Source organism: Bombina bombina, chromosome 7, assembly GCF_027579735.1.
Source record: "Bombina bombina isolate aBomBom1 chromosome 7, aBomBom1.pri, whole genome shotgun sequence".
NCBI classification, from domain to species: domain Eukaryota; kingdom Metazoa; phylum Chordata; class Amphibia; order Anura; family Bombinatoridae; genus Bombina; species Bombina bombina.
Window position 1 is genome coordinate 225,770,254 of NC_069505.1, and position 20,756 is coordinate 225,791,009.

The window sequence follows — 20,756 nt, forward strand, 5'->3', positions numbered from 1 at the left end:
AACTGTTTAGAAAACCGCATTTTGGCACAAAAACATGAAGTTAGGGTTTTTAAGTGAAACTGAAACTAAAATAGCTATATCAGTTGTGTGCTTCATACTAAAGCTAACTGGGACTCTTCCTAATAATGTTTATTGGCTAACAGATACTTCCTGCCAATCCTCCTTGCTGGCTGGCTAATAGGCACTGTCTGTTAATGTTTATTGGATGATAAACAATTCCTGCTAATCCTCCTTGCTGGCTGGCTAATAGGCACTTCCTATGAATGTTTATTGGCTAACAGACACTTCCTGCTAATCCTCCTTGCTGACTGGCTAATAGGCACTTTCTATTTAAGTTTATTGGCTAATAGACACTTCCTGTTAATCCTCCTTGGCGACTGGCTAATGTGCACTTTCTATTAATGTTTATTGCCTAACAAACACTTCCTGTTGATCCTCCTGGCTGACTGACTAATGGGCAATTCCTATTAATATTTATTGGCTAACAAACACTTCCTGATAATCCTCCTTGCTGACTGGCTAATAGGCCCTTCCTATTAATGTTTATTGGCTAATAGACATTTCCTGTTAATCCTCTTTGCTGACTGGCTAATACTATTAGCCAGTCAGCAAAGAGGATTAACAGGAAATGTCTGAGGAAGTTGTAACAATAGGCACTTTCTATTAATAATTATTGGCTAATAAACACTTCCTGCTAATCATCCTTGATGACTGGCTAATGGGCCCTTCCTATTAATATTTATTGGCTAACAGACACTTCCTGTTAATCCTCCTTGATGACTGACTAATGGGCATTTCCTATTAATGTTTATTGGCTAATAATCACTTCCTGTTAATCCTCTTCGGTGACTGGCTAATAGGCCCTTTCTATTAAGGTTTATTAGCTAACATACACTTCCTGCTAATTCTCCTTGCTGACTGGCTAATGGGCATTTCCTATTAATGTTTATTGGCTAACAGACACTTCCTGCTAATCCTCCTTGATGACTGGCTAATGGGCATTTTCTAGTAATGTTTATTGACTAATAGAAACTTCCTGTTAATCCTCCTTGAAGACTGGCTAATAGGCCCTTTCTATTAAGGTTTATTAGCTAACATACACTTCCTGCTAATTCTCCTTGCTGACTGGCTAATGGGCATTTCCTATTAATGTTTATTGGCTAACAGACACTTCCTGCTAATCCTCCTTGATGACTGGCTAATGGGCATTTTCTAGTAATGTTTATTGACTAATAGAAACTTCCTGTTAATCCTCCTTGAAGACTGGCTAATAGGCACTTCCTATTAATATTTATTGCCTAACAGATACTTCCTGCTAATCTCCTTGATGACTGGCTAATAGGCACTTCCTATGAATGTTTATTGGCTAACAGACACTTCCTGCTAATCCTCCTTGCTGACTGGCTAATAGGCACTTTCTATTTAAGTTTATTGGCTAATAGACACTTCCTGTTAATCCTCCTTGGCGACTGGCTAATGTGCACTTTCTATTAATGTTTATTGCCTAACAAACACTTCCTGTTGATCCTCCTGGCTGACTGACTAATGGGCAATTCCTATTAATATTTATTGGCTAACAAACACTTCCTGATAATCCTCCTTGCTGACTGGCTAATAGGCCCTTCCTATTAATGTTTATTGGCTAATAGACATTTCCTGTTAATCCTCTTTGCTGACTGGCTAATACTATTAGCCAGTCAGCAAAGAGGATTAACAGGAAATGTCTGAGGAAGTTGTAACAATAGGCACTTTCTATTAATAATTATTGGCTAATAAACACTTCCTGCTAATCATCCTTGATGACTGGCTAATGGGCCCTTCCTATTAATATTTATTGGCTAACAGACACTTCCTGTTAATCCTCCTTGATGACTGACTAATGGGCATTTCCTATTAATGTTTATTGGCTAATAATCACTTCCTGTTAATCCTCTTCGGTGACTGGCTAATAGGCCCTTTCTATTAAGGTTTATTAGCTAACATACACTTCCTGCTAATTCTCCTTGCTGACTGGCTAATGGGCATTTCCTATTAATGTTTATTGGCTAACAGACACTTCCTGCTAATCCTCCTTGATGACTGGCTAATGGGCATTTTCTAGTAATGTTTATTGACTAATAGAAACTTCCTGTTAATCCTCCTTGAAGACTGGCTAATAGGCACTTCCTATTAATATTTATTGCCTAACAGATACTTCCTGCTAATCTCCTTGATGACTGGCTAAGAGGCACTTTCTATTAATGTTTATTGGCTAATAGACACTTCGTGTTAATCCTCCTTGATGACTGGCTAAGAGGCACTTCCTATTAATGTTTATTGGCTAATAGACACTTCCTGTTAATCCTCCTTGCTGACTGGCTAAGAGGCACTTTCTATTAATGTTTATTGATGAATAGAAACTTCCTTCTAATCCTCCTTGCTGACTGGCTAATGGGCATTTCCTACTAATGTTTATTGGCTAATAGACACTTCATGTTAATCCTCCTTGCTGACTGGCTAAGAGGCACTTCCTATTAATGCTTATTGGCTAATAGACACTTCATGTTAATCCCCCCTTGAAGACTGGCTAATAGGCACTTCCTATTAATGTTTATTGGCTAATAGACACTTCGTGCTAATCCTCCTTGATGACTGGCTAATAGGCACTTCCTATTAATGTTTATTGGCTAATAGACACTTCCTGCTAATCCTCCTTGAAGACTGGCTAATAGGCACTTCTTATTAATATTTATTGGCTAACAAACACTTCCTGCTAATCCTCCTTGCTGACTGGCTAATGGGCATTTCCTACTAATATTTATTGACTAATAGAAACTTCCTTCTAATCCTCCTTGCTGACTGGCTAATAGGCACTTCCTATTAATGTTTATTGGCTAATAGACACTTTGTGTTAATCCTCCTTGGTGACTGGCTAAGAGGCACTTCCTATTAATGTTTATTGGCTAATAGACACTTCCTGTTAATCCTCCTTGCTGACTGGCTAATAGGCACTTCCTATTAATGTTTATTGACTAATAGAAACTTCTTGTTAATCCTCCTTGCTGACTGGCTAAGAGGCACTTTCTATTAATGGTTATTGGCTAATAGACACTTCGGGCTCCATGTACTAAGAGGCGGGGCGGACAGCTTCTTAACTCGCGACGCTGTCCGCCCGCCTCCGCTACACACGGGCAGCGGATCTATTGATCCGCTTGCCCGTATGTATCATTACACACTCAGCGGAGTGTGTAATGCCCGCCCCTTCAGTCGCGCGACCAATCACGCGACTGAAGGGGCTGTCAATCACCGAGAGCGAGCGAGCTCTCGGTGATTTTGCTTCGCCACCTAAGAGGTGGCGTAGGGTGTAGGAAGCAGCGGTCTAATGACCGCTGCTTCTTACATTGCGGGAAGCAGCCTCGCATATGCGAACCTGCCCCGCAAAGGCTCCGGAGCAGCTTTCGCTGCTTCGTACATGGAGCCCTTCGTGTTAATCCTCCTTGATGACTGGCTAAGAGGCACTTCCTATTGTTTATTGGCTAATAGAAACTTCCTGTTAATCCTCCTTGCTGACTGGCTAAGAGGAACTTTCTATTAATGTTTATTGACTAATAGAAACTTCCTTCTAATCCTCCTTGCTGACTGGCTAATAGGCACTTCCTAATAATTTTTATTAGCTAAAAGACACTTCCTGCTAATCCTTCTTGCTGATTGGCAAGTCAAATTTGCTTTGTTCTCTTGGCATTCCTTGTTGAAAGCTAAACATAGGTAGGCTCATATGCTAATTTAAAAGCCCTTGAAGGCCGCCTCTTATCTATGTACATTGTTACAATTTTTCACAGCTAGACAGCGCTAATTCATATGTGTCATATAGATAACATTGTGCTCACTCCCATGAACTTATTTATGAGTCAGCACTGATTTACTAAAATGTAAATCTGTCAAAAGGACTGAAATAAGGGGGCAGTCTGCAGAGTCTTAGATACAAGGTAATCACAGAGGTAAAAAGTATATTAATATAACTGTGTTGGCTATGTAAAACTGGGGAATATGTAATAAAAGGAACATCTATCTTTTTAAACAATAAAAATTCTGGAGTAGACTGTCCCTTTAAGTCTTCTGCAGGTTTTTTATTTATTTATTTTGAGGATAACTGGAATGATTTCCTCATACTTTATTTAAATTTAGACTTCGCTCTTGAAGGAGTGTGCTTTCTATACATATCGAAAGGTTCGGGCAAGTGGTGCTTTTAAGAAATGTAACATCCCTTGTAATTACAAGACTTTTTTTTAGTTGTGCAATAAAATTAACATTTGCTGACGGTAAAACTTTCTGAATAGATTAACACCTTATTTTGCTTCATTTGTTTTTCAATGGCCAAGTTCTCCCTCACCATTCGTCTTATTTGGAGAAGACAATATGGACACGTTAGCACAGTATACAAAACTTGCCACATTCCCTTATTAGTGAATCCTGCATTATTTTGCAGTATCTTATCTTATTACATCTGTTAAGGCCAATTAGGGACAGATATGTAGCAGGGTTACATTTGTGAGGTCTGTAGTGCACATTTCCATTTCTCGGAACTGAAAACCCCAACATTTTCAGAATTAGATTATAGGAAAGCTGGTCAGAAGAAATAATAAAAGTATACTGCAAAGCTGTTTTACTAAACATAAATAAACAATTTATATAATGTGGTTTTAAATTGTTCCATATACCGTTAAAGCAGGGGTGTCCAAACTTTGCTCTCCAGAGGTTTTGGAACTACATTTCCGATGATGCTCAGCCAGCGTTTTATCTAGCTGAGCATCATGGGAAATGTAGTTCCAAAACCTCTGGAGAGCAAAGTTTGGACACCCCTGCGTTAAAGGGACACTCTACTTAGAAACTAGCATATGAGCCAATCTAGGTTTATCTTTCAACAAAGAATACCAAGAGAACAAAGCACATTTGATGATAAAAGTACAATGGAAAGTTGTTTAAAATTGCATGCCCTATCTGAATCATGAAAATTTAATTTTTACTAGACTGTCCCTTTAAAACTACTACATCATATCTATTCCCCTTTATGCCACTGCAATATATACTGCTGCAGACTTCACTGATACCTTTTTTGAAATATACAATCTACAACACTTCCTAATAAAGCCTAGGCAGTGGGTATGAATTCTACATGTGTGGGCATATTCTTGAACGAGTGATGTATTAAACCTACTGTAAGAACCATGTGGCTGAAATACTGGATTTTATTTGGCAATTGGTTTAGTTACATACTCGCTTCATTGAGCATGACAACCTAGTTTTAAGTGTCATTTAATTTTCATTTTGAAATATAATTACAAAGTGTTCACTGTAAGATATCACTCGTCTGCAAATGTGTCAGGATTAATTTGTGCAAGCTTATTCACAAGTGTCAATAGTTAATTACTGTATCGTCTCTGGATAGCTAAATGACATTTTAACTTTCGCTTTTTTTATTATTATTTTTTTATTATTATAATTTCTCAGCATTCCTTAATGTGATTTTTCATTAGGGAGTGACTCCAAATTCCTACATGTGGACAAATATTCAAGTACATAAAATCTAAGAAATAATTTATTAAAACCAGCAGACCATGCAGTGCTCTACAGCCATACAAAATACATTTAAATTAAAAGATAATTCTAGTAATAATGTCAGATTCTTTAAATGCACATTAATTTAGGTCTGTCTGATCTAATGCTCAAGGGCTTATATTGTATTGAAGTGACTTGTACAGGGAGATAAGGAAAAATGTCTTACAACTAATATCACTTTAAATAATATGCCATTTTTTTTCAGATCATTTAAAACTTTATTGATCTTTCACTGTCCGAGGTTTAACAACGTGAAAAGTATATGTCATATTAATTAGAAAACTGAAGTAAGAAAAAAAAGCAATGCAAATTCTGGCAAAGTCAGACTAGTGTACTCTGGATATTTTGTAAGACTAAAATAAATTATCTTAGAGGATCTTGTGGACTTAAAGGGGCCGTACATTGAAAAATTATAGTTTAGATGTATGATTCATACAATATTAGCTTCTAGCTACTATCATACATGGTTTTCAATGTTACAATACAATTTTTAGGGCCAAAATAACTGGCAAGTTTGGGAGATTGTTCTAAAGTTGGTGAATTTTGAAGATCAGCAGGACTAGGATTTGACTGCACAAAGCAAAGTGTTGTTAAAATGTATTGATGCCTAGACAAAAATCACAAAGTAAAATACCTATGAAGAAATACAAAGAAGGGTTATCTCATTTCAAACTAGCTCTTGGTATCATTGAACTTTAGTGAACAGCTCCCACTAAGAAACTTTTCTTAGTCTAAAAACAAATATATTTTTTAGAAAACCATCATGGCAGATATAATGGAGCTTTTGATGGAACTCAAACTATAGAAAAGGACAAATATTAAAGGTGGTAAGACAAATTTATTTTAGAAAAAAAGAATTATTATTTTGTGGGGAAGGAGAGCTAAAAGTTTTTTTTATTTTAAAATCAAATATTACTCTGCTGAAAGGTTGCTTGATACACAGAAAAATTATCAGTAGTGAGTAGAAGTGGTTATTGGAAAACCATGATTCAAATTTGAACATAAAACCAAATAGGTAGATTGTATAGCGGAGAGGAGCCAAGCAGATTGTAACTGCTGTCAAAAGCTACGATTCTATGTTCCTCACTTTCTTTGATGGGGGCATCACCTGTTCCTGTTGCTGACGAGCAAGGTCCATCTGTTGCCGCTGCTTCTCGATCTGCGAAGCTGCCAGTTTTTTCTGTTCATCGTGGGCGGCGAGGAGCTGTTCTCTGAGGCTGATCAGCTGGGTGATCATAGTGGAAAGTTGACGCTCTTTTTCTGCTAAACTTTCAGGTGTGCCTGGAAATAGAATATAGAAAAACACAAATTAGTTTTAAAAAAATCATAGGAACTCTGGAATCTTCAAAATTCAGATTTATGTGAAGTCAACTGAAAGGGTTGTTAAGTCAAAATGATCCAGTATAGCCAACTTTATGTGATGTATTTCTCACTAACACATCCTAAAACAACTGATTATTCTTATTGAATGTAAAAAAAAACAACATTAAAATGAGCCGATAAAGATTGTCTGTGCATAATAATGTTTACATTGTAATTTTGTTACTTTAATTTTTAATAGCAAAACTATGTAGATTTCACTTTATAGGCACCAGGTGTGCTTATTTTAACAGTACCTTAGAGACATTGTAAGCAGCTTATTTACATTTATTTCATATAACAGTGGTGGGAATAAAGAATAATGAGTCCCCCATACTTAATAGTGTTAACAAATAATAATTTATTATTATTAATAATAATAATAACAGGAAGAAGAAAATAGTGGAAGTGTTGATTTATATTTAGAAACAGCTAGAACATATTACTAATTTAACCACAGAGACAAGAATTTGCCAACTATTTGCCCAAGTAATGTCTTTAAATCAAATGCATGGCCCCCGTAGCTCCATTATGTCAGTTTATTGCCCAAATGAGACCACAGATATGACTCATTGCAACTCCCATTTTGTTTGGTAGAAGCTTACACAATGCATTATATCGGATAAATGCCCCCCCCCATGTCCCCTTAAAGGGACATTCCAGTCAAAATTTTAATGCACATAGATAAATTACATATTTGAATAGAAACATAATTGCAATATACATGCATTGGCAAAAATGCTTTCAGTAAAAGTTATCACTGTTTTAGTGAGCTAGTGCTGTGTTTAAAATACTGGTGCACGGTGCATACTTAAATACACTTTTGAAACAGCTATCGCTTTTATTAGAAACATTGATGCTAAAAAATGTATATTAGAAAAATAATTTTATTAAAAACTGAAATGCATCCATGTGGATTCCAATTTCGAATGGAATGTCCCTTTAAGGAAATCTACATGTTTAAATGAGATCTAAGATTAGATGCACATATCCTGCAGCACCCTTAATGAAAGCTGAATGTCCATACGAAACCCCAGATTAGATGCCTGGGGGGATATTTATCAAAGGTCTGGTGGACCTGATCCGCCAGACCTCGCTGAATGCGGAGATCAATACGCTTTCTGTATTCAGCATTGCACTAGCAGCTCTTGTAAACTGCTGGTGCAACGCCGCCCCCTGCAGAATTGTGGCGATGTCTGTCCACCTGCTCAGAGCAGGCAGACAGGTTATGGAGCAGCGGTCTTTAGACCGCTGCTTCATAACTGCTGTTTCTGGCGAGCGGGCCCTTAAGCTCCATCCAGAGCTTGATAAACAGGCCCCCTGGCCTCTACAGCTCCCTTTATGAATGCTGAATATCTATGTTAGACCCGAAATCAGATGCATGGCCTCTGCAGCCCCCTTTATAAATGATACATGTCCACTTAAGACCCCAGAACAAATGCATGACCCCTGCAGGCCAATTTATGCCAGTTATATGCCCAAATGAGACCTCAGAACAATATACCAAAATAAAAAATAATGTGAGCAGTAGGGGCCCCTATGGGATCTAGTGTGCCTGCCCCTGTTGCACATTGTTCCGCCCCTCGATTCCTGTAATAATAATAATAATACAATTATATAAAATATAAATACCCTGAACTAAAAGGTGTTAACTGATTAAACACACTATTTGTGTTGCTACAGTCACTAAAAGGTTTTTTTCATCTCCCCCTTAATCCTGTGAGAGTGACCCCTGAGGGTGAACATCTCTGCTACAGTGTAAATTGTATCAGTATGAAGCTATCAACTAGATCCTGGAATCAGTCATGCACTTATACAGAGGTCTTGCTTAAAACAATCCACATCTGTCTTAAGGTCTTAGATTTATCAGGTGGATCAATGCTCCTCAGGGTCTGCTCCTACAGTATTTTAATTTGACTAAACAGCAGATTTATTTTTTCTCATGAGAAAAGTCATTTGTCTTATACAGCCTGTCATTCCAGAGTCCTGCTCATAACAATTTACATGTAGCTAAGAATAAGATCTGTGAGACTTCATTCCTCACCTTGCAAAAAGCATCTGCACGCAGCTCCCCTAGATCTGACTGAATTAACTTTATGCTTTAAAAATAAAGACAGATAAATATAATTGCTTAATTTCTAATCCCATGAGTACAGTCACTCAGACCATCACATCCCACTGCAAAAAATGTGAAAAATTAAACTGCAATCATTAAACATTAACAGGAGATTTATGTAAACTGGAACAAGGAAGGTGTGATTTGAGCTTAATGAACAGCCACATGAACTGCACAGCGTCTGCCCTTCGTCATTAAAGGGACAGTTCACTCAAAAATGTTCTCTCCTTTAAATTTTTTACAATGATCCCTTTATACCTGCTGGAGTGTATTAAATTGTTTACAAATATCTCCTTGAACCATATTTGGCAACTGAAATAGCTGATTAGCCTGTGGTATCCCCACCTATACTGAATGTTTCTATACTGGAGTCCAGGCTATTGACAAGCCTAAGTAAAGACAGTCAGCAGAATAAATTACACTCCCATTGGGGTGCAGGATAGTTAAAGGGACATTTACTCAAAAATGTTCTACCCTTTAATTTGTTCCCAATGATCCACCTTACCAGCTGGTGTGTATTAAAATGTTTACAAGTATTTCCATCTTATATGTCATTTCAATTAGTTTTATTTAGCCTGTGGTATCCCCACTCATCCTGAAAGTTTTGGCCACGAGGCCAAGCTGTATTAACACAGCCAGTAGGAGAAATTACACTCCCAGTGGGCTATAGAAGAGATAAGGTATACAATGTTAATTTTCCATTGTTCTCTCCAGGTATTGGTGATTGGTTTATGGACAGATATAAGATAAAGAAGCAGGTATATGTACACAATGTGATAAAGTAATGCGATTTGATTATACCTAAAAGCTCAACCCATTTTATTAAGTTGTGGCTTCAAAACACAAAATCAGCTATTTCATAATGCACAAATAAGCCTTAAAGAAGCAAATCTCATACATTTTATACTCTGCAGCTGGTAAAAAAGTAATTGGAAACACATTAAGGGGAAAAACAATTTTATAGTATACTGTCCCTTTAAGCAATAAAATGATATATTCTATTGTTCTCTCTAAGTATTGGCTTTTGGTTTTCCAGACACATATAAGATAATGAAGCTAGTGTGTGTACATAAAGTGATAACATAATGAGATATGAATATTACCTGAAGCAAAAAGAGCAGCTACTTCATATACACAAATAAAATCTGAAAATGCAATTTGTCATTCATGTTATACTCTGCAGCTGGTATAACAAGTCATTCCTATAAAAACTTGTTTTACAGCGTTCTATCTCTTTAACCAACCTCCATCACTCAACACAAAAGCAAACTCACCTGTTTTGTCCCCTTTTACTCCAACATCACTTTCCTTTTCCTATAGCTGTGTCTCTTCATTACGTCAGTCTAAGCCATCTGCCCTGCACTCACAACTGGCCTATCCCTTCCCTCTTGTATTTAAAATATGCCCCTCTGTATTTCCCTCTCATGTGCACTGCCTCTACTTTGTTTCATTTTCCCTAACTCACTGCTTTCCCATCCCCTTTCTAGTGGTTCACCTATTCTAAAGCAGATTTCTTTTGAATGAGGCTGTCAACTAACTAATGCAGAGAGCATGTGGGCATCAACACGTTACATAAGAAAATAGGATGCACAGCACATCTGCAAATCAAATACTTAGTCATTTTCAAATAATGACCAAATTACGAGTGGGAGCGCAAAATTGCGCTTTCGCCAGTGCGATATTAGGCGTTCCACTCGTAATACCAGAGCATGAGAGCGCGCTTCTATAGGCTCCAATGGGAGCCTCATTCTCATGCCATGAGAGCCAGCAGAGAACCTTCGCACAGTGAAGGCGGGTAAGTCGCACAGCATTGGAAAGCAAAGTGTTATATGTGTATATATTAACACATAATAATAAGCATATACATATATTATTAACAGTTAAGACACAGGGGCGGAATTATCAAGCTCCAAATGGCCATTCAGGCTCGCCAGAAACAGCACATATGAAGCAGCGGTCTAAAAGACCGCTGCTCCATAACATGGTCCGCCTCGCCTGAGGCTGCAGACATCAATCCGCCTGATCCTATACGAATTGGGCTGACTGACACCCCCTGGCTAGCTTATGCTGTCGGCATTTATCAATGTGCGGCGGACATGATACGCCTACATTGTATCATGGTCCGCTCGCGCTCTTTCATAAATCGTGCCCCACAGTCCCCATAGACCGCAATGTAAAGGCATTTTTTCTGTGCCGTTTGTTTTTTCTAACAACCCATATCCCTCACTTTAACCCCCCTATAACTGCTTTGTGTGCAGTTATTTAATTTAAAAACAATTGCTCATATTGTTTTGTTATCATCAATAAACAGTTCACTTTAATTTGGAGGCAATTGGGGGACATTTATTTCATTAACCAGAGGTCTGAACTCTGGTTAAGGAAGTCTAGTGCAAAGTGCTACCGCAAGGCCACAGTAGCAATAACCAGCCACTCGTAAAATTATGTGCGCGCGTAAATGGGCAAATTAGCGGCTCCACTTGTAATGTAAGCCCATAATAAGCTAGCACCAGATTTTCCTGCTTATATCACTGAGTGGTCTAGTATGTTCTGTCCTGACTAGTAACTTTTTTTAATGACTGGTAAACTCTAGCATGCATATTTGTGTTATATGTACATTGTATATATATATATATATTATATATATATTTAGTTATATATATATATATATACACATACACACATATACACAGTATATATATATATATATAAATATATATACTATATATATAATATATATATATATATAATATGTAGGAGATAAAAAATTGTACGACCACTCTGTTTTAGCATGTGTAAATATACATTATATAAACTCACACATATATATTATAAACATACATTTTTATACATACATACAGTACATACTTTGCCAAAATATCTCAAAGTCATTTGAAACCTTCAGAAAGTTTATCATTTTCCTGTTTTACTTAAGAAATGGAGGGCTCTTTTCATTTAAATACTATCTATTTTTCTGTATGTGTGTATACATGAGTGTGAAAGCCTGCATGAGTAGGGGCATATTTGCTGGACCATGTTCCTCATTACAAAAGTACTTTTTTTTTTTTCCTAAAGAAGAGTTTAATTTCTTCTTTAGTTCTACCAAAAGATTTGTTTTTTTTTTTATTCAAATAATAATAGTAACAAAAGAAATATGAAAACAAAGATAAAACCTGAGCTCTTCAATACTAATATTAGCCAGAAATGAACAATGTGGTTCGATTCAGGTAAATACCTTTCTAGATTAGAGAAGAAAAATGCTTTAACATAATATTCCCCCTGCACTTATAACTTTTCTCTCCTACCTCCCCCCCTATTAATTCTGGGAGGGGAATACAATGGGATGCAGAGAATAAGCAGCATTTGATTGTGGGGGGTGCCCAGATATGACCTGGTTAAAGCCAATCTGACAGACACGGCAGTCTGACAGTGCACATCAGATGGGCTGTGATGTTTCAACTTCACTAGACCAAGATCATCATTTAGCGTTTGCTGGGGTTTTTTTCTATTTATTTTTTCTAAATGATCATCTTTCAAAGGCCACAAAAAAAAGCCAGCAAAAGTCAACTGGAGGGAAAAGAAACAGGAAACAAGAGAATAAAGTGACAATTGAATGGACGGTCTTGGGAGATAAAGACACTTTGTGGTGTCCATTGCTCTTCCTTTAGCATTGGATTTGAGTCCAAATGGAGGCCAGAAAGCTTTCTACTCCAAAGGACCCAAATGCATCATAAGATAAGAGGTTTCAGTACAAAACAAACACAAAGATCTGTATTATTTCATCTATCTTTGGGTTACAACAGCTGAACCAATATGATTAAAGTTCTGAATGACTTTTCTCACACCCGAATACTGGAATGTCTTTGTCTACTGTATCAGATAGCTTTTGTTGTTGCTTCCTTATGGTCTTCTGCTCCCTTCTGTAAATGAAAACTTTTATAAAAGCCGCAATTGTTGGGTTGCACATAATTGCACATTTGTTGAACAGCGAGCACTGCTTAGCGTGCAAAGCACAGTAACTCGTGTTTATGGAAGGTGTTAGATTTTCCTTTCCTGACAGCAACTCAGAACATAAAGATGCAATTATTGTTAATTTACAATAAAAAGAGTGTTTATTTCTATCACTAATAGAAATGATCATTAAAATATCAATATTAATTGTTTAAATTAATTGTATCCCTATTTAATTTTAAGCATAAACTTAAAGGGACGTCTACTCCAGAAATGTTATCGTTTAAAAAGAAAGATAATCTCTTTATTACCCATTCCCCAGTTTTGGCATAACCAACATGTTTATATTTATATATATTATTACCTCTGTGATTAAACTTGTTCTAAGCCTCTACCAGACTGCCCGCTTATCTTAATTATTTTGACAAACTTGCTTTTTAAGCCAATCAGTGCTAACTCCTAGGTAACTCAAGTGTGTTAGAACAATGTTATCTATATGGAACACATGAATTAACATCCTCTAGCTATGGAAAAACGGTCAAAATCCCCTGAGATAAGAGGCGGCCTTCAAGGGCTTAGAAGAAATTAGCATATGAGCCAACCTAGGTTTAAACAAAGAATACCAAGAGAACAAATTTGATGATAAAAGTAAAATTGTAAAGTTGTTTAAAATTGCATGCCCTATCTGAATCATGGAAAAGTTTAATTCTGACTAGACTGTCTCTTTAAAGGGACACTAAAGTCAAATTAAACTTCATGATTCGATGAAACATATATTTTTAAGAGGTATTCCATCTTACTTCCATTATCAAATTCTGCATAGTCTTCTTATATAAACACTTTCTGTGGCACCAGCTCCTACTGAGCATGTGCAAGAGTTTACAGCGTATATGTATACTAGTCTGTGATTGGCAGATTGCTGTCACATGTATACAAGGGGCCTGGCAAATTAAATACATTATGAAATTATTCCTAAAAAAAAAATCTACTGCTCAAATATTCAGAGTAAGTACTATTGCAGGTAGATCCTTTTGATTATGCACTTGTTGACCCAGCAGGTGCATTTACTGTTCCTTCAACAAAGGATACCAAGAGAATGAAGAAAATTAGATGACAGAAGTAAATTGGAAGTTGTATGATCTATCTGATTCATGAAAAGAAAAGAAATGAGGTTTTATGTCCCTTTAAGGTCTTGCTATGTAGGTGGTTCAAAAAAGTGTTTTACAATTCTAAAGTCAGTTTTATTCTGATAAAAGCATTTTCTTTTCCATCAAAAATCGCATTGATTAAAACAGACATTTATTAAATATTTTTTAATTTTGTATTAGTTATCTAACCTTCATTTTTCGCTTCTTTGCACACATAGGAGCTTTTATGATGTTATGTGTGTAGGTACCTTGGATTACTTTATGGTATTTACCAAGCATTCATTTTCCATTGTTTATTTATAGCAAGAGGACCCTTTAGCTTGCACACGTCTCTACACATCTCCAATACCAGTTGACTGGTTTGAATCTCAACTTCATAGCAGCATCTTGTTCAAGCTCACTGACTACACAATGTGCTGTGTTATGGAAGTGAATTTTATCAGGATGAGGGTGGCATACAATTGGGATGAGTAACTGTCTGAAGAATGATATTTGAATGTTTCTGTTGACATCTGTTTCTCCTATCGAATGGTTCTATATAACAAATGTATTATATATATTATATATATTTGAATTAATATTCAAATGATGATTCTTTCTCAGTGACTTGACGATCAAGAATTGAATGTTAAAAGTGATCATCTGATTAGTTTTCTTAAACGGACACTGAACCGAAAATTTTTCTTTTGTGATTCAGATTAAAGCATGCAATTTTAAGCAACTTTCTAATTTCCTCCTATTATCAATTTTTTCTTTGTTCTCTTGCTATCTTTATTTGAAAAAGAAGGCATGTATGTTAAGGAACCAGACCATTTTTGGTTCAGGATACTGGACAGCACTTGTTTATTGGTGGGTGAATGTATCCACCAATCAGCAAGAACAACCCAGGTTGTTCACCAAAAATTGGGCCTGCATCTCAACTTACATTCTTGCTCTTCAAATAAAGATACCAAGAGAATGAAGAAAATTTGATAATAGGAGTAAATTAGAAAGTTGCTTAAAATTGCATGCTCTATCTAAATCACCAAAGAAACAAAAGTGGGTTCAGTGTCCCTTTAAATATACTAATATTGAAAACAGTCATTGTGTAAGCAAATGACAAAAGGTTATTAAGTGCAGTGACCAATCATTAGCTAGCTCACGGTAGTGCATTGCTGCTCTTGAGCCTACCTAGGTATGCTTTTTCAACAAAGGATAGCAAGACAACAAAACAAATTAGATAGTAAAAAGTAAATTAGAAAGTTGTTTAACATGCTCTATCTGAACCATGAAATAAAAATTTGTGATTGTATGTCTTCTTGTATCCTTTATTGAAGATTAAATCTATGTAGGCTCAGGAGTGGGAATGTTTCCTTAGCACCCTATGGCAGCAATGTTTGCAACAAGACATGCACACTCCTGAGTTCCTCTGAGCTTACCTAAATTCACTCTTTAACAAAGGATTCCAAGAGAACAAAGCACATTTTATAACAGAAGTACATTGAAAAGTTAATAACACTGAGTGTTCTGTCTGATTTGCTGTTCCTTTAAGTACAGATATAGGCCCCTATTTAACAAAGGTCTGTCGGACCTGATCCGACAGTGCAGATCAGGTCCCGACAGACATTGCTGAATGCGGAAAAGCAACACTCTCTCCGTATTTAGCATTGCACCAGCAGCTCTTGTGAGCTGCTGGTGTAACACCGCCCCCTGCAGATTAGAGGCCAATCTGTAAAAGAGGCTCTGCTCTCCAGGTATGCGGTTACACCGGAGGCATACCGGAGGCGGTTCAGAAGACACTGTTAAATTAGCTGGAGATTCCTACCTTGATGAGGGCATGTAAGGTGCACCCCACAGCAGCTCACTGGATAGCGGGGGTGCCAAGCCGATCTGGGAAGAGGTGCTGCAGCTATTCCTGTTGGAACATTGCTTCGACAATTTACCCGCCAGGAGTTCGAGAGTGGGTTCGGAACCGTAAACCCTCCACCCTGCAGGAAGCGGCTCGCTTGGCCGCCAGCAGGGGGGTGTCAATCAACCAGATTGTACTTGATTGGGTTGAATTGCAGCGATGTCTGTCCGTCTGCTCAGAGCAGGCGGACAGGTTATGGAGCAGCGATCTTTAGACCGCTGCTTCATAACTGGTGTTTCTGGCGAGTCTGCAGGCTCGCCAGAAACACGGGCTCTCAAGCTCCGTCCAGAGCTTGATAAATGGGCCCCATAGACACAGTTGCATCTCTTTAATAGGTTGTCACAAAGCCCATAGTATAATAGCATAATGGCTATCTTTTAGATGAGTATTATTGTCCCTTCTATGGTTTAAGATGTATTTTAGTGCCCCTTTAACTGAAAGATTTAATTCTTGTGCTATTGATACACCATAACATTTATGGAACATGAAACCCCCAATTTTTAATTTCATGATTCAGATAGAGCAAACAATTTTAAACAACTTTCCAATTTACTTCTGTTATCCAATTTGCTTCATTCTCTGTGTATCCTTTTTGGAAGGAGCAGCTATGCATTACTGGGAGCTAGCTGAACACACTGGGTGAGACAATGACAAGGGGGCATATATGTGCAGCCACCAATCAGCAGCTAGCCCCTAGTAGTATATTCTTGATCCTAATCCTATTTATGTATGCTTTTTCAACAAAGCACACCACGCGAACAAAGCAATATTTGATAATAATCTGAATCATGAAAGTCTAATTTTAATTTTACTGTCCTTTTTGTAATAGATTCTCTACAAAATCTGTTGTCCACAAAAAAGTGTTATAATTTCTATATAACATATTTCATCCAAAACTATATTATTCCACTATATCCAAATAATAAAAAAAAATATATACTATGGAGACCACTGGCACAAGCGAGTAAGTTCTACAAATGAAGTTATAAAATGTAGAACAAAGCCAGTAAGGGTCTGCGGGCCATTTAGGGCACCTGTGTAAACACTCCAAAAATCCACAACTTGTTTCCAAAAATAATTTACTCCAATTATTTCCTGTCTAAAACAATAAACCTCAACAAATATTCATTTCATTTCTTAAATTTGATAAAATATTGCATCTTTTGTTTCCAGCCTTTAAATGTTTCTGTTCTGGCGGTATGGCACTAATCTTAGAATATCATGATTAAAAATTAAATATTTTAACTGTTGAATAATGGGAAAATTCATATATCTTGCATTTCATTCGCCAATGATCAGGTTAAAGGGACATTGTACTAATATAAATATATATATATATATATATATATATATATATATATATATATATATACATATGAAAGAGTTAATTTTAAATATTAATGCTTGAAATAAAAGGTTAAAAAGACATAACAATGCAAGGGTTAAATGCAAATAATAAATACATAACTTTTTCTAACACATTAGTGCATTTCTTTCGTAGTTTAATTTACTTTTGCAGCAGAAACTGTTTAAAATATGATAAAGGTTCAGATTACGAGTGGAGCACATAATTGCGCTTTCGCGAGCATGATATTTGCGGCTCCATTCAGTAATACCAGTGACCACAAATGTGCGCTTGCTATTACAAGTTAGGGTGCTTCCATGAGCTTCAATGGGAAGTCTCATTCTAATGCGTCAGACTGATAACCTAGCGCAAGCGAAGGGGGGGTAAGTCGCCCATTGATGGGCAGAAAAGTGTAAATATATATATATATATATATATGACAATATATTTATGTGCATAAACACATAATAACACATAAATATATATGTATATAAGCATATACATACATTCCCGTGTTTTCAGTTTGTTTGCATTTGAAAGCTTGCATTGTGTGGCTGTTTTAGGGTCTCAGGTGTTGGAAAGGACCTTGACGTGGTACCTGAGCTTGTGCCATTTGACAGATGCGGTGACTAACCTTTCCATTTGTGCTTTTAAATCTTAGGACTGAGAGCTTGTAAGTGAGTGCTGGGTTTCCTCTGTGTGTTGTAAGCATATACATATATATATATATTTACAGGGAACACACAGTCCCCCTATGTAAATGGTACTTTTAAAACGCTTTGTAAACACACTTTAACTCCATAAAATATGCTACAATTTTTTTTTTACAAAAGATTTAAACAAAAACTTTATATGACCAGAGGTCAATATATATACCCACATTCATACACATATTTAGATACACAGACACACACATGCATATATATAAATATATATATATTCATAGGTATATATATATATATATATATATAATATATATATATAATATATATATATATATACGTTGATTGGAGTAGCCGTGTTAGTCCAGAGATTTAGATATCAAAATAAACAAGAGTATTGCATTGAGCAATGATACTTTTTTATTGGACTAACTATACATTTATAAGTTGACAAGCTTTCGGAAGAGTTCCTTCCTTTATCAAGTCTGGAGCAATACACTGCTCCAGACTTGATAAAGGAAGGAATTCTTCCGAAAGCTTGTCAACTTATAATGTATAGTTAGTCCAATAAAAAAGTATCATTGCTCAATGCAATACTCTTGTTATTTTATATATATATAGGCTTTTTTCGTTCAAACACCTTTTGATATACCATAAACCTTTTAACCCTTATAAAATATATTGATTAATATTTATATGAATAATTTATTAGTAGTGTTATATTATGAGTGTAAACACTTTATTTTAATGTATTTCACTTCAGGTCTTCATTCGTGCAAAGCAAATTTTGCGCTTAGCGGTATTTGTTACTTTCACTTGTACATGCGCAAGTTAGCGCGCCACTTGTAATCTTGCAAATAATACATTATTGTAAGCATAGTATTAAAGTTATTCCCCACCTACCTCTAGTCATGGAAGCCGCTATGTTGAAATCTAGCGTTCACTGTATGGCAGTGCTGACATAATTGCACGTGTGCAGCAAATCTCTTGCAGGACACTTGGGGGCCTATCTATCAAGCTCCGAACGGAGCTTGAAGGATCGTGTTTCTGGCGAGTCTTCAGACGTCACCAGAAACACAAGTTATGAAGCAGCAGTCTAAAGACCGCTGCTCCATAACCCTGTCCGCCTGCTCTGAGCATGAGGGACAGGAATTGCCAGCAATCAACCCGATCGAGTACGATCGGGTTGATTGAACAGCTCCCTGCTGGCGGCTGATTGGCCGCGGAGTCAGCAGGGGGCAGCGTTGCACCAGCAGCTCTTGTGAGCTGCTGGGTTGCTAATGTTGAGAGCGTATTGCTCTTCCGCATATAGCGAGGTCTTGCGGACCTGATCCGGCACTGTCGGATCAGGTCCGCAAGACCTTGATAAATAGGGGCCTTGTAGTTTAATCTATGTTCCATGATGGTAGCATGAAATGTATTTGTCTACTTTACACAAAGGAGTAGGCTTAGATATAATATATATGATCCAACAAGAAAATGCATTTGTCTTCTCTTGCTGGTTGTCATAGCGTCTTTGCTCAGCGCCCTTCAGTCTAATATTAGCTTGATTATTCGGGACTTAGTCTACATTTTATTGATCTATGTTGCTAAATCATGTTTCCAACTGTGTTTTCTTCCAATTAAACCCCAAGCCACATATATTTCTAGCCTTAGCCAGCAGTTTCTATGTAGCTGCTAGGGGCAAAGAGTTGGAGATAGTTTAAGGATTCCCTTAATTTGATTGATATTTCTCTTTCTCCCCTCTTATACAAGACCAGTTATAAATACACATATACAGGCCAGTATCCAACAAAACATTCTTTCCAAAACTATAGAAGCTTTCTTAAAGCAAGCTACCCTAGAGTAGAAAAAGAATATAGCTGTCTTATATGTATCAAAAGAGTATCAAAAACATTTGCTTAAAAAATTGAGATACAAATATGAAGAACGGAATAAAATATATTTTTTTCCTTTTGGGAAAAATTGTCTGCATAAAAAAAAATATATATTTTAGGCTTCACAAATAATACTGTGAAATACATTTTTGTGGTTACTCTAAAAGCTACCACTTACTGCAGCACTTTCCTAGGACAACTAGGCCATTAAATACTTTTTTTATACTTTCTCAAGCATTTTTTTATAACCTTTTTATTTAAATATTCTAGATATTGCTCAATACAAAATAGGTTGAATGAAATGAATAAATTAATATGTAGTTATTTTTGTGCATTGAAAAATGTGTTTTTTATTGCATTACAGATGTATTATGTTTTTTTTTGTTTTTTTTTTTTTAATTATATTCTTTCTGTGAAAAGAATATAAATATATTGTTATAATAATGTTTTAGAGGATTTTATTACTGCACTGTTTGTGTACATATAACTATGATTTTAATAAAGGGATAAAACATAATCAAAGTCAGTTCCAGAGGAGCAATGTACTACAGAGAGCTAGCTGAACACACCTGATGAGCCAATGACAAGAGACCAATGTGTAACCACCAATTCCCAGCTAGCTCACAGTAGTGCACTACAGCTCCTGAGCCTACCTAGGGTATACTTTACAACATAGGGAACCAGATAATGAAGTTAAATGTGACAACAGGAGTAAACCTAAAAGTCTTCTTAAACATTCTGTGCTCTATCTGAACCATGACCTTTAAAATGCACGACACATTTGTTTTTTAGGTTAAGGTCAGTAAACTAAACACTGA

At 36.5% G+C, this 20,756-nt stretch overlaps 1 protein-coding gene across 1 annotated transcript in view; it reads right to left on the reverse strand.

The window, feature by feature from the left end:
* The window catches only part of SOX6 (SRY-box transcription factor 6), a 786,620-nt gene that overhangs the window by 260,789 nt on the left and 505,075 nt on the right, over positions 1–20,756 (reverse strand). Inside the window, 1 exon segment of the mRNA XM_053720627.1 lies at positions 6,704–6,876. Coding sequence (XP_053576602.1) covers positions 6,704–6,876 — 173 coding nt within the window.